The sequence below is a fragment of the Diceros bicornis genome, chromosome 5, assembly GCF_020826845.1.
Source record: "Diceros bicornis minor isolate mBicDic1 chromosome 5, mDicBic1.mat.cur, whole genome shotgun sequence".
Taxonomy (NCBI): Eukaryota; Metazoa; Chordata; class Mammalia; order Perissodactyla; family Rhinocerotidae; genus Diceros; species Diceros bicornis.
Genome location: NC_080744.1, coordinates 93,285,778 through 93,297,855, shown reverse-complemented (window position 1 = coordinate 93,297,855; position 12,078 = coordinate 93,285,778). Strand labels below are relative to the sequence as shown.

At 42.8% G+C, this 12,078-nt stretch overlaps 1 protein-coding gene across 1 annotated transcript in view; it reads right to left on the bottom strand.

Moving 5' to 3' along the window:
- Positions 1–7,788, bottom strand: part of TICRR (TOPBP1 interacting checkpoint and replication regulator) — a 42,510-nt gene extending 34,722 nt beyond the window's left edge. The window contains 3 exon segments of the mRNA XM_058542433.1: positions 795–1,033; positions 2,000–2,279; positions 7,022–7,788. Of these exon segments, the coding sequence (XP_058398416.1) occupies positions 795–1,033; positions 2,000–2,279; positions 7,022–7,684 (1,182 nt within the window). The 5' untranslated portion in view covers positions 7,685–7,788.
- Between the last annotated feature and the right edge of the window lie 4,290 nt (positions 7,789–12,078).

Sequence of the window (12,078 nt, the reverse complement as noted above, 5' to 3'; positions counted from 1 at the left end):
AATCTGGATATCTATGTGTTCCCTTTCAGAAGACATTTCTAAGTTTATGTAACTATTAGACACTATTATACCTAATTTTATAGTGTAGTGGCTTTTTAAAAATGAAATGTATTTATTATACAAGTAATAAATACATAATAGAATAGTCAAAAAATAACAAGAAATCACCCATCACTTTATCACCCTAACACAATCATTCCATTTGGCCCACAGCCTTTCTTCCTATGTGAATATAATTTAACTTAAGTGGATTCAAGGTACATGCAATTTATAAACTGTTTCTTCACTAATGAGCATTGCTGTCATGATGCTATAATATAGACAATATTATTTGCAAAAGCATCATCAGTTTCACTGAGACTATACAGGCATACCTCAGAGATATTGCAGGTTCGGTTCCAGACCACTGGAATAAAGCGAATATCGCAATAAAGCAAGTCACACAAATTTTTTGGTTTTCCAGTGCATATAAAAGTTATGTTTACACTATACCATAATCTATTAAGTGTACAATAGTATTATGTCTAAAAAAACAACGTACATACTTTAATTAAAAACTACTTTATTGGTAAAAAACGCTAACCATCATCTGAGCCTTCAGCGAGTCATAATCTTTTTTCTGGTGGAGGGTCTTGTAAAAAATGCAGTATCTGTGAAGCACAACAAAGCGAAGCACAGTAAAACAAGGCATGCATGTATTATGTAGGGTAGCTCTTGGCATTTCATAAGTGCACTTATTTCACTTTACCAATGTGTGATTAGACAAGAATAGTTAGCATGTAGAAGATACCTACCAGATGTAACTCATCAGCAGCCAGCCTGCTTACTAGCTGCTGAAATGACATCCTTTGAGACAATTTGTTCTCCTCTGGACTTTGTAGCATCCAGCTGTCAGTGCCCACAGTGCCGCTCATTGGGAGAAACCACTGGGCCACTGTGCCTTTTAGAAAAATTCTGACTGGTTTCTGAAAATGTCTCTGATGCATGGCCAAGGGCTCTAGGGTGACTGCCCATGTTTCTTGAATCTCTTTGCCTATTAGAAATAAAGAATATTAAAATTCTAATATAAGAAATAGTTATTAAAGATAGATTTAATAGTAAGAAGAAAAAATGAGATTGTCAGTTGAGGTACTAGTGTTGTCCCTTAGTTCACATCTCGTTCTACTGCCAACAGGCTATCCCAGCAAGTTCATTTAGCTCTACAGGAAAAGCTATATATGAACGGAATTACAGGGGCATGACTTGATGTCAGAACTTCTCAATAATTATGACTCAGAAATAAGTAGTCAAGCAATTCTCACTACTTACAAAAAAGAAGATACCACTTCTTAAATCCATAAAATACAGTGCATCATATCTTCTGAGGAGGTTAAATTTTAAAGACTGTGTATAATGGAACTACTTAAACAAAACTACTCTTGAAATTTCCTTAAACTGCACATAATGTATAACATAGTTTTATGCATAAATCCCTACATAGTTCCATATGAATACATCTGTGTGAATATATAATGTGCTCAGAAATGAGATTCATTATATAGTGAATCATATGGTAAAGCAAATTTATGAAGGTTCCAACATGCTGGCTCTTCCTGTCAGCACCATTTTCAGCTTCTGTTGACTAATTTGATATTTCTTCTCTTAGTCAATCATTGTTTCTCTATGGTCTTCAGTTTATCAATCTCTCCTATGAGGCAATGAAATCTTACTACTCAGCTTGGGCACTTGAACAATACTATCCTTCTTTTCAAACACTTAGGAAACTCTTTAAAATCATTCACTTGTTCTTTTCATACACGGCTGGCAGTTGTACATCAGAGTTCAATCCTTTCTTGTGGTATCTCTGATTTTGCTTAGACATCTTTTAATTCTTTCAGTTACAAGCATTAATTGAGTGCCTAGGCTGCTGGAAATTCTAAAGAAATTAAAAGCATGGGCCTGCCTTGAAGAAATGAATGTAACTGTGACCAAAAAGCTCCCCAAAATATTATTTGCTTACCTTCGACAGGGAGAAATAACATTCCTTCCATCGATGGAAATGAGGCTTCATACTCAGGAGAATTATAGAGCAAACAGTTTAAAGTGGAATCAGTTGGCAGAGCTGAAATCCAGGAAGAGAGGTGAGGTTCACAAGACAGCGTTCTTTCACTATGGAGCAGTGTCTCCTTTGCTTTTGTGAAATCCTGGCTGAAAGTTGCATAAGGCAAGATAGTGCCTCCTACATGGTGGAGCAGTTCATACACTGTCCAGTACCCGAGGTGGTCTGGGGACTCCCACAACTGAAATAAAAATTACAAAGAACCTCAGGTTATGGTAAAGTAGGCATTCATAAATAAAGCTAAGGGAAATCAGGAGAGATAAAAGTTGATACCTAAAGGATCAAATTACACAATTGATGTATTTGTTAAGCCAAACACAAATAATGGCCAGCGTCCCATTACTCTACAGCCCAAGAATATATTTACTACATAATATGCCTTCAAGAAAGTGTCCACTTAGTGAAAAGAGCACTTGGATTCTATTTTTTTGTCAAGGAACAGAAGTGATGCAAATCGCTGGGGATACATCATAAAATGTTAGAGGCAGAAGGAATACAAAACCATGACTCATGAATAGAAATAATTCTGTCCTACACAACACAACACTGGCCAGGTATCATGGGAGTGAGGCATGAGATCATTGCTGACTTGCCCACCCCACAGGACTGTAGGGAACAAAGAGGTCTTCTCAGTCCTATCCTCACTGCTTTCACAAATGCCCTCATCATCTCTCCCTTGGACTCCTACTGTAGCCTATAAAGTCTATGTTCCGCCTCTAATCTTTCTTCCATGTTGCTCTAAGAAGTATCCTTCCAAATCATACATCTGATCATGCTACTTCTCTAAAAACTTTGAAGGGCTTCCCACTGCCTCCACGATCAAGTAACTCTTCAGTATAGCCATAAAGCCCTTCACAACCCTAAACAAGCTTTCCAAACACCCATCCCTACCTTCCAGGCACACCGAACCATCTGCTGTTTCCTGAACATACCACATTTCATAATGCTTCCGTGTTTTTGCTGATTCTGTTTCCTGCACCTTACCCTTCCTTTTTCACCAACTAGATGCTTATTATACTTCAGCATCTAGCTTAAATCCTGCTTTCTCTGTAAAAGCCATTCCTCATCCCTTCACACATAAGCTGCCTCTTCATTCATCTTCTTTCAACAAGCTTTTATTGAGCAATCTTTATGTGCCATGAACGAGTAAGACCAAGTCCCTGTCTTCTAGGATCTTAAAGTCAGGGGTGGGGTGGGTAAAACAGCAATAACACGAAATATTTAACTGAGAATCACAATACAACATGACAACATTCAGGTACTATGGGAACATGAAGGAGGAGCACCTATCCTAGAACATGGTTATCATGCTGATTTGCCTACTCCACGGGGGAGTTAACAACATTAAACCTTCAATTGTATGTGAATATGAAGTCTTCTAGGTCATCTCCAAACCTTCCATTATATTCAAGTTCAAAGAGGGGCATAAGAGTGCCCAAGGGCACAGGCAAGGCAATGATAGACCAGTGCAAGAATCAAGGACTGTCTTGGATAGTGCTTTTAAAGTTAGGGTTGTGACCCTTTGATGGACTTGGATGGATGCACTGAGCGGTTTATAATCAGCATTAAAGAAAAAAACTAGAATAGAAAATATCACATGTAATGAAGAAAAACAATGTATTGTGAAACTTTTTTTTCAGTTATGCATACTAGCTTGGAAAATGCTATAATCGATTAATCAATATTTGCTGTTACCACTCATGTGTCCATGCCTGTGTTCACTGCTATGGGAGAGAATGTTAAACAAAAAAATTGTTGAAACTGTTTCAGCCAGAGGACCAGCCAGGGGAAAAAAAACTGATTATCAAATGAAAGGTAAAACTTTAAAAAGAGTTGAAAAGGACATTAACTTTTGATTAAAACGTAATATATGCACAGGATTAAAAAAAACTACAACCAGTATATACAGCATGGTTACATTTTCCATTTTTATGCATATTATAGGATAAGTGACAGACATCCTAATAGTAGTTTCAAATGTGGGGATTTATAAATGGTCCACTAGGCCATGTGGGAGATCAAGATTTGGCCACCCTGAAATCTATCTCTTTACCTTGGTTGTTTTCTCTGAGGACATTTGACCTCCCCCACTAACTGCCTAAAGAAGTTGACATGGTAGCTCCTTCCTGGAACAGATCTATCATGATGGCTGTAAAGATAACGTACGGTAAATGTTACAATAGGAAAGGCACCAACAAGCCCCTCTTATCAGAAGTTCTGTCTCTCTGGCCACATTCTCTGGATGACCCAGTGAAGAGTTGCCAGACAATCATTTACATTTATAAGGGAAATCTCCATTTGTAAAGGTATCTCCCTCTCTGTTTGGAGAAGAGAGGGGGATGAGCTCATCTCTAGTGACTTGTCAATGTGGAAGGTGAGGCCTTGAGCTGTATAATAAACCTTACTCTTGTTTACTGTGCTTTAGTGGTAATCTCCTGTAACTGACTCCCCCCACCCCCAAAATCCTCCTTTGTCATTGGCTGAAAATGATATTTAAGACGAGAATTTCTGCTATTGTGTTGAGAAACGCAGTGTCCCTGATTTCTCCCATGTATACATGTTATTAAACTTGGTATTATTTTCTCCTGCTAACCTGTCTTGTTGATTATTTGGCCAGCCAGAAGAACCTTAAGGAAAAGGGCAGAGAGAGATTCTCCCTCTTCCCCCGACAGCCACAAGCTCCAAGAAAGCAGGGACCACATTTGTCTGGTTCAGTAAAAGTACACCCAGCATACCTAGAGGTATGTAAGAAACATAAGTTGAATAAATCAGAGGCATAAAGTCGAAAATGTGCCAGGGGTCTCCTCTGCTCCCTTCTATCCTATATCTTTGCAAGAGTTCTGTGGGCTTGAAGCCCTCCTCCCCATCTGCGAGTCCACGTTGTTTCTCCCCCAATTCTACTTCCCAGACTGTGAGCTCCGCAAGGCAGGTCCTGGATTTTCTCTTCTTCCCTTCTCTCTACCCCTGTACAGAGAGCTCCCCAAGGACAGGGCCTAAGGCTCCTTTTTGCCTCCACAGCATGGCTGGACAGAGAATTTACAATAGGAAAAGATAGATTTTCACCAGACAAAAAAATTCCAGAAAAGCTAAAGATCATCTAATGGGCGTTTTCTTGGGGGAAACAATATAGCAGATGTGTGAAGGGAAGCCTCAGAGAAGACCTATCCCCTCAGATGGTGGAACATCAGAACTGGAAGGGATTTTTAAAAAGATCCAATTAACCAACTTATTTTAATGCTCTTCTGAAAAAAGAATCTTGAAGCCCCGTCTGCCAGACTTATTTCTAGCCAGCATTTGATATAAAACAATTCCAGAACAAAGTCTTTGATGTGATGTGATATCAATTACCCCAAATCGAGCACTTATATGTTGTGTGTTGTGTCCTACACTGGATTTGCTGCCTTACCAAATTTTAATTTCTAGGATTCCATTTTCTCCATCAAATGTTTACCATCCTCCTAAACACTTTTGTCCTTTCCCTTTCTTCTTTGACAAGCCATTGCTCCTTTATTTTGCATTTGCTACGGCTTTTTTGAGCTCTGTATAAGAGCATGTTGGAAATTTGAACACACCATATCATTATTTAATTATCTGCTCATTTTTCATCTGTAATCTTGCAATTTAACTCACTTCTAGTTTAGTGACATGTATTTCCAATAAGTGGCATCACATCTTCCACCTGGTTAAACCACCTCCCCATCAATTAGAACAAAATCTGCACCTACTACCTTGGTCCTACAGATGGGCCTCTCCTGCCTTCTGACTTCCTCTCCTGTTGCACTCGCCCTTGCCTACTAGGCCCGTCCTTGCCTACTAGGTCTCAGCATTCCTTGCCTTTTTGTTTCTGAAACAAACTAAGCTCATATCTTTACACCTGCTCTTCACTTTGCCTGGAATGTTCTTTCCCAACCTTCACATTCCTCCCTCACCATTCAATTCTCTGTTCAAAAAGGCCTTCCTTCCCTGACTACCAGCCTGTATACAACAGCCACCCCCTTCTACCTCCTCTGCCCCACTGCCAGCCCCTTCCCCAGCTTTCTTTTCTTCAGAGCATTATTTGAAATCCTATCACTTACTTGCCTATCTGTTTATGCTGTTAATCTTATCAGTTTAATCTATCTTCCCCCCTAGAAAGTAAACTCCACTTGGGCTGACCACTGCATCCCCAGCAGCTAAAACAGTGTGGTAGGCACCCAATGCAGCGGCTTCTCAAGGAACATTTGTTGACTAAATGAAGCGACAGGAGGAAAATGGTGAAGGTAAAAATATATACTTATCCCCACACTTAATTGGAGCGCAGGCCCCATGGCCTCAACAAAAATTCAAATTAGCCATTCGGGACTGTAAGTACACAAGAATTTATTCATTTAGTCAACAAATATTTACTGAACACCTACAATGTCTGATACACACCTGCAGGAGACACAAAGACACGTCAGACCTGGGGCCTGCCTTCCAGGTGTTTTAGACTAGATGGAAGGTGAGAGATGTGCACACCTGAACACAATGGAGAAAGCGTAAGTGCCACACAGAGTGTGTGGAAATTCAGAGGTGGGGGTTGAGTAGCAGCCATTTGGGCAAAGCCTTAAAGGATGAGAAGGGAGAGCACTGGCGTGCTCAGCGCAAAACAACGGTTCAGGCCTGTCGACCAGCCGGAGGCGGCTTCCGTATGCTGGAATATGGGTCGTGGGTGGGAGAAATAGTCTGGGAAGGCCCTTAAACGCTTCGACGTAGCAGTTACCAAGGACTACCTATTTTGTTGTGAAGACTGTCCCTATTTGTGACCACAGGACTTGCCTGCCGAAGGGACGCACGCTGGTCATGCTGGTGTCACTGTGGGTCTGTGGGCTGCTCTGCACACGCCGCAAGTTCGGTTACCCAGGAGAGCACCGTGCACTAAACCGGCGTTCACTACAAACTTACCTTATTCCGCTCTGTGGTGTCCACCCAGTACAGGGTGACCTTCCGGGCGATCATGACCTCCTGGACTCTCTTGGGCAGCAGCTTCTCCATGACTTGCTTAGGAGCGGGCGGCAGGCGCTGGGCCTGGGCCTCGCACCCGGACACGAACTGCAGCAGCTCCCTCTGCGAGTGCGGGCAGGGGGCCAGCAGGAAGACGGCGTTCGCAAAGCCCCCGAGCGCGCCCCCGGCCTCCCTGGCCTCGCTCTCCACGTCCAGCAGCCTTCTCCCCCGGCTGCGCAGGACCGGCTTCGTGGGCGATGTGATCTCGGGCCGGTCCCACTGGTAGTCCAGCAGCGTCTCCATCAGCGCGCCGTGCGTGTGGGCGGCCCGGGGCGTCGGGCCCGGCAGGTGGCCGCCGTGGGCGCCATCCTCGAGCCTGGCCTCCAGCTCCTCCTCGAAGTCCTCCCAGGAGCGGGCCCCCAGCTCGCGGAAGTCAGATGCGCGGGAGGGTCGGCTCCGCGCCCCCTGCGAGTCGAAGAACTTGAAGGCCCAGCGGACCCTGGCCAGGCCGAATCGGCAGCTCAGGTGAGTGAGGAGGCGCAGGGCGGCCCGCCGGAGCGGGCTCTGGCCGGCGGCGCCTCCCGCGGTGTCCAGCAGCAGCGTGACGTTGTGACAGCAGGCCATGGCGGCCGCGCCGCCGCCCCAGGGCTCCGGCTGGGGCCCGCGCCGCTCTCCCCTAAGCCCTTGCTTCAGGGAACCAGCGCCATTCACTGCTTCCCTCAGAGGCCCCGATCGAAACGCTCCCGCGCTCTCCAAGAGCTGCTGCCATTGGCGGAGCCAACTCCCAAGATCAGCTCCTATTGGTCACTTGCCTTACGTAAGTTACGTGTGCAACTTCCATCCTTGAAGCTGATTGGAAGGGCGGTGGAGGACACCTCTTCTTGATTGGTGAAGGGCGTGACTGTGGGCGGGGCGCCATCTTCCGGGAGAAACTTAACATTCATTGGCCTGAGCCCTCGTTTTAAAATTTAAAGAGATGGTGCTTCGGCGCCGTGTCATGAAGTTTCACTTTGGGGAAGGAGACCAGCGTTTGGGCGATTATGCTCAGGCGTGAGTGCCGGCTGCCGGGAGACGTTTACTTAAGACCTTGAAAACTTAGTAGCGGAAGGGAATTTGGGATGGTTGAATCGAACTGGTTTGAAGACACCCTAGACTTTCTATGGAGTAAAATCCGACGGTGAAGGCTTTAATTTTTTGTAATTTAAGAAACAATTATTAAAAATTAAAAGTTCACTCCCTTTGCCCCAGTAACTTATAGGAGTTCCTCTGAAGAAGGTAATCAGAGATCCAGATAAAAGACGTGTGTACCTTATACAGTTTATGTAACTTGAGAAAAATTGGAAACAGCTTGAATGGGAAACATTAAATAAGGTATGGTACATCCCCAAGAGGAACATAGGCAGCTTTTTTTTTTCTTTTTTGATGAGGAAGATTAGTCCTGAGCTAACATCCGTTGCCAATCCTTTTTTTTCCTGAGGAAGACTGGCCCTGAACTAATAACAGCCGTGCCCATCTCCCTCTATTTTATATGTGGGACGTCTGCCACAGCATGGCTTGATAAGCCGTGCTTATGTCCACATCCGGATCAGAACCCTCCAACCCGGGCTGCCCAAGCGGAGCTCTTGAACTTTAACCACTACACCACCTGGCTGGCCACCCCCCCCACCCCCCCCTTGCAGCTTTTTCTTTTTCTTTATTTATTTTTTTGTGAGGAAGATCAGCCCTGAGCTAACATCCATGCTAATCCTCCTCTTTTTGCTGAGGAAGACCAGCTCTGAGCTAACATCTATTGCCAATCCTCCTCCTTTTTTTTTTGTTCCCCAAAACCCCAGTGGATAGTTGTATGTCATAGTTGCACATCCTTCTAGTTGCTGTATGTGGGATGTGGCCTCAGCATGGCCGGAGAAGCGGTGCATAGGTGCGCGCCCGGGATCCGAACCGGGCCGCCAGTAGCAGAGCACGTGCACTTAACCGCTAAGCCACGGGGCCACCCCGTGCAGCATTTTAAAATAATGTTTTTATACTTAATGTTAGATGAAAAAAAGACTGCAAAACAGCACATGCAGTGAGATCTCCAAATTTTCTATCTACATGTATATTTCTAAACTGTTAAGATAATACTGTGTATCGGAAGTTGTCTTTGTGTCTGGGTGATGAGATTATGGTAATTAAAAAAATTTTTTTTTATTCTTTTCTGCATTTTCTAAATTTTCTACAATTCTCTATTTCTATATTACTTTTACATTCAGGGGGAAATATCCTCAATGAATAAAAAGAGTCCTCGTGTTGCAAATAGAAGAATCCTCAAGTGTAGAGAAGTCTGTGAGTCTAGATGGGAGCAGTTTCTATTATTATTGGTAACAGCAGAGAAGAATTTAAACTCTCTCTCTCAGGACTGGCCCACCTTTAAATTTCCTTCCCATTGTGAGATTCTCTGAGCCAGCTGTTTCAAGAAAGGCCACCACTGATATTTTGTAGTTTGTCCATGAATAAAACAAACTAACATTTCCTGATCCACCCACTGTCATTTTAGAGCAAAAAACATTTGTTAGTCTTAGTGTGCCTGGCACTTGTTAAAAACTTCCACGCCTATTGTGTTGTTTATCATTCATTCAACAAATAGTCATGACAGGGAACAATGTAAATAAATATCCCTCCCTTCAGTGAGCTTACATTCCAGTAGGGGGAACCAAATAATAAAATAAATAAGTAAAAGATATGTTATCTTTTATTAAGGGCTATGGAGAAAATTTAAGCAGAAAAAGGGGATAGGGAGTAGGTAGGGTTGTGCAATTTCAAATGGGATAATCAGGGAAGCCTCACTGAGGTGATATTTCAAAAAAGACCCTTGGAGAGAAGGGAGAGAGCCCTGTGGACAGCTGGGAGAAGAGGGTTCCAGGAAGAGGGAACAGCAAGTGCAAAGGCCCTGAGACAGGAGTTTGCTCCCTTATTCTCCACGCTCACTTCTTGAGAGTTTTTATTAAGCTCATTCTTTTACAAATAGTGGAGACTGAGGCTCAGAGCAATTAAGAATCTTCTCCATGATTTCATACACAGCAGAACCACAAATGGAATCAAATTCAGAATCCAGAAAGCAAATTCCCAGGGTACAGTGCTTGCAACCTAGATTGAAAAGCTTCTTAAAGAAAGACTCAGAACACTTTTTAAGAGTCAAGTTGATTGGTCAGGTCTTTGTTTAAAACAATGACAGAGATCTGGCTATGTACTCTCCCTAGATCAACAATCCCTCCCCAGATCAACAATCTCCCTTAAAGGTTGTTTGTTTGTTTAATATTTGTTTCCCTTTCACTCCCTTCCTTGTACACTTTTATTTAGTGAAAAGTTATTGTGTATCTGCCTACTGTTAGTGGCAGTGAGGGATGGATGTAAAAAGAAGAATAAACCTTAATATTTGACCCTAGAGGGAATTAAAAGCAACAGAGCACGGAATGCTTTAGTGATAATTTAACGCTAAACTGAATGTTTAGTATTGCCAAAAGAAGAAACTATTCCAAAAGAAACCATCACAGTGAGTTAGGGTGGCCAGATATGCTACCCTAACACTGGACTGGGAAGGGGGAGAGTGTGAGAAGAATTTTATCATGGGTGGAGATTTTCCATGCCTTAGGCACCAGGCAGGTAAAGGAACTGCGACACCGTAGGCATTAGAGATAAATAGGAAATGTCTCTTTTTAATTTTTTTTAATCTTACCAAAGAAAAGGCTAAGGCACTGAACTATCCAGTTAAATACTGAAAAACTGGCCCTATGGTCCCCCCACTGGAGAATATGATCATCATAGCAATAGCTAGTTTATTGAGTACTCACTATGTACTAGGCAATGTTCTGCAGAGATTTCATAGAGAAGGTAAACATTTAACTGAGTTTTTGTAGTTTGTCACCAGTAAAACAATATAGAGATTGTAAGATAGCCTTTTCTTTTTTTTTTTGCAGGGGAAGATTTGCTCTAACATCTGTTGCCAATCTTCCTCTTTTTTCCTTTTTCTCCCCAAAGCCCCAGTACATAGTTGTGTAGCATAGTTGTAGAGTTGTAGCTCCTCTATATGGGATACCGCCTCAGCTTTGGCTTGATGGGCGGTAAGTAGGTCTGCGCCCAGGATCCTAACCAGCGAAACCTGGGCCGCTGAAGTGGAACAAGTGAACTTAACTGCGCGACACCGTGCTGGCCCCTTTTCTAGTTCTTCTATGTGAGCTGCCACCACAGCATGACTACTGACAGACAAGTAGTGTGGTTCCACGCCCAGGAACCTAACCCAGGCAGCCAAAGCGGAGCGCTGCGAACTTTAACCTCTAGGCCATCAGGGCTGGCTCAAGATACCCATTATTTTATGTCACACTGAAAGAGAGAAAACATTCAGCCAATTGCAGTAAACCAGTGCTTTCTAATCACTTGGAATTTTTTGGTTTATATTTGAAAGAGCTCCTTTAGATTTCTGTAAACATAATTTTAAAAAATTACTTATCACTCTTACACATATGAAAGACAAAGAGAAAATAAACAAAATTAATTAGTTAAAGTACTCCTAAAACTTCTTCACATTCAGAATCTCACTCCTGAATCAGTTTTCAATTCACTCATCAGTGTCCATCTTTTCACACAATATCATTCTCTCTGCCATCAGGAGTGTTGGCAATGAACATTTCTCAAAAGAGTGCTCCACTACTGTCTCTGGTATTTGCTTTCAAACTACTTTCACCCATTCTGCAAGTTTTGACACAAGCCACTGACCATGACACTCGCCTCACTACCTCTCACTGGCCAACAGATCTTTTATAAAGGAGAGCAGAGAAATAAGGTGGTAGCCAGGGGAGATAAGGAGTTTAGAAAAAGTTGGTTTTTTTTTTTCAGATATATCATAATGTGTGTGCTTTTGCCAGGGTCAACTAATAAGATGAAGTTTTTTTTTTTTGGTGAGGAGGATTAACCCTGAGCTAACATCTGTTGCCAATCCTCCTTTTTTTGCTGAGGAAGATTGGCCCTGGGCTAACATCCATGCC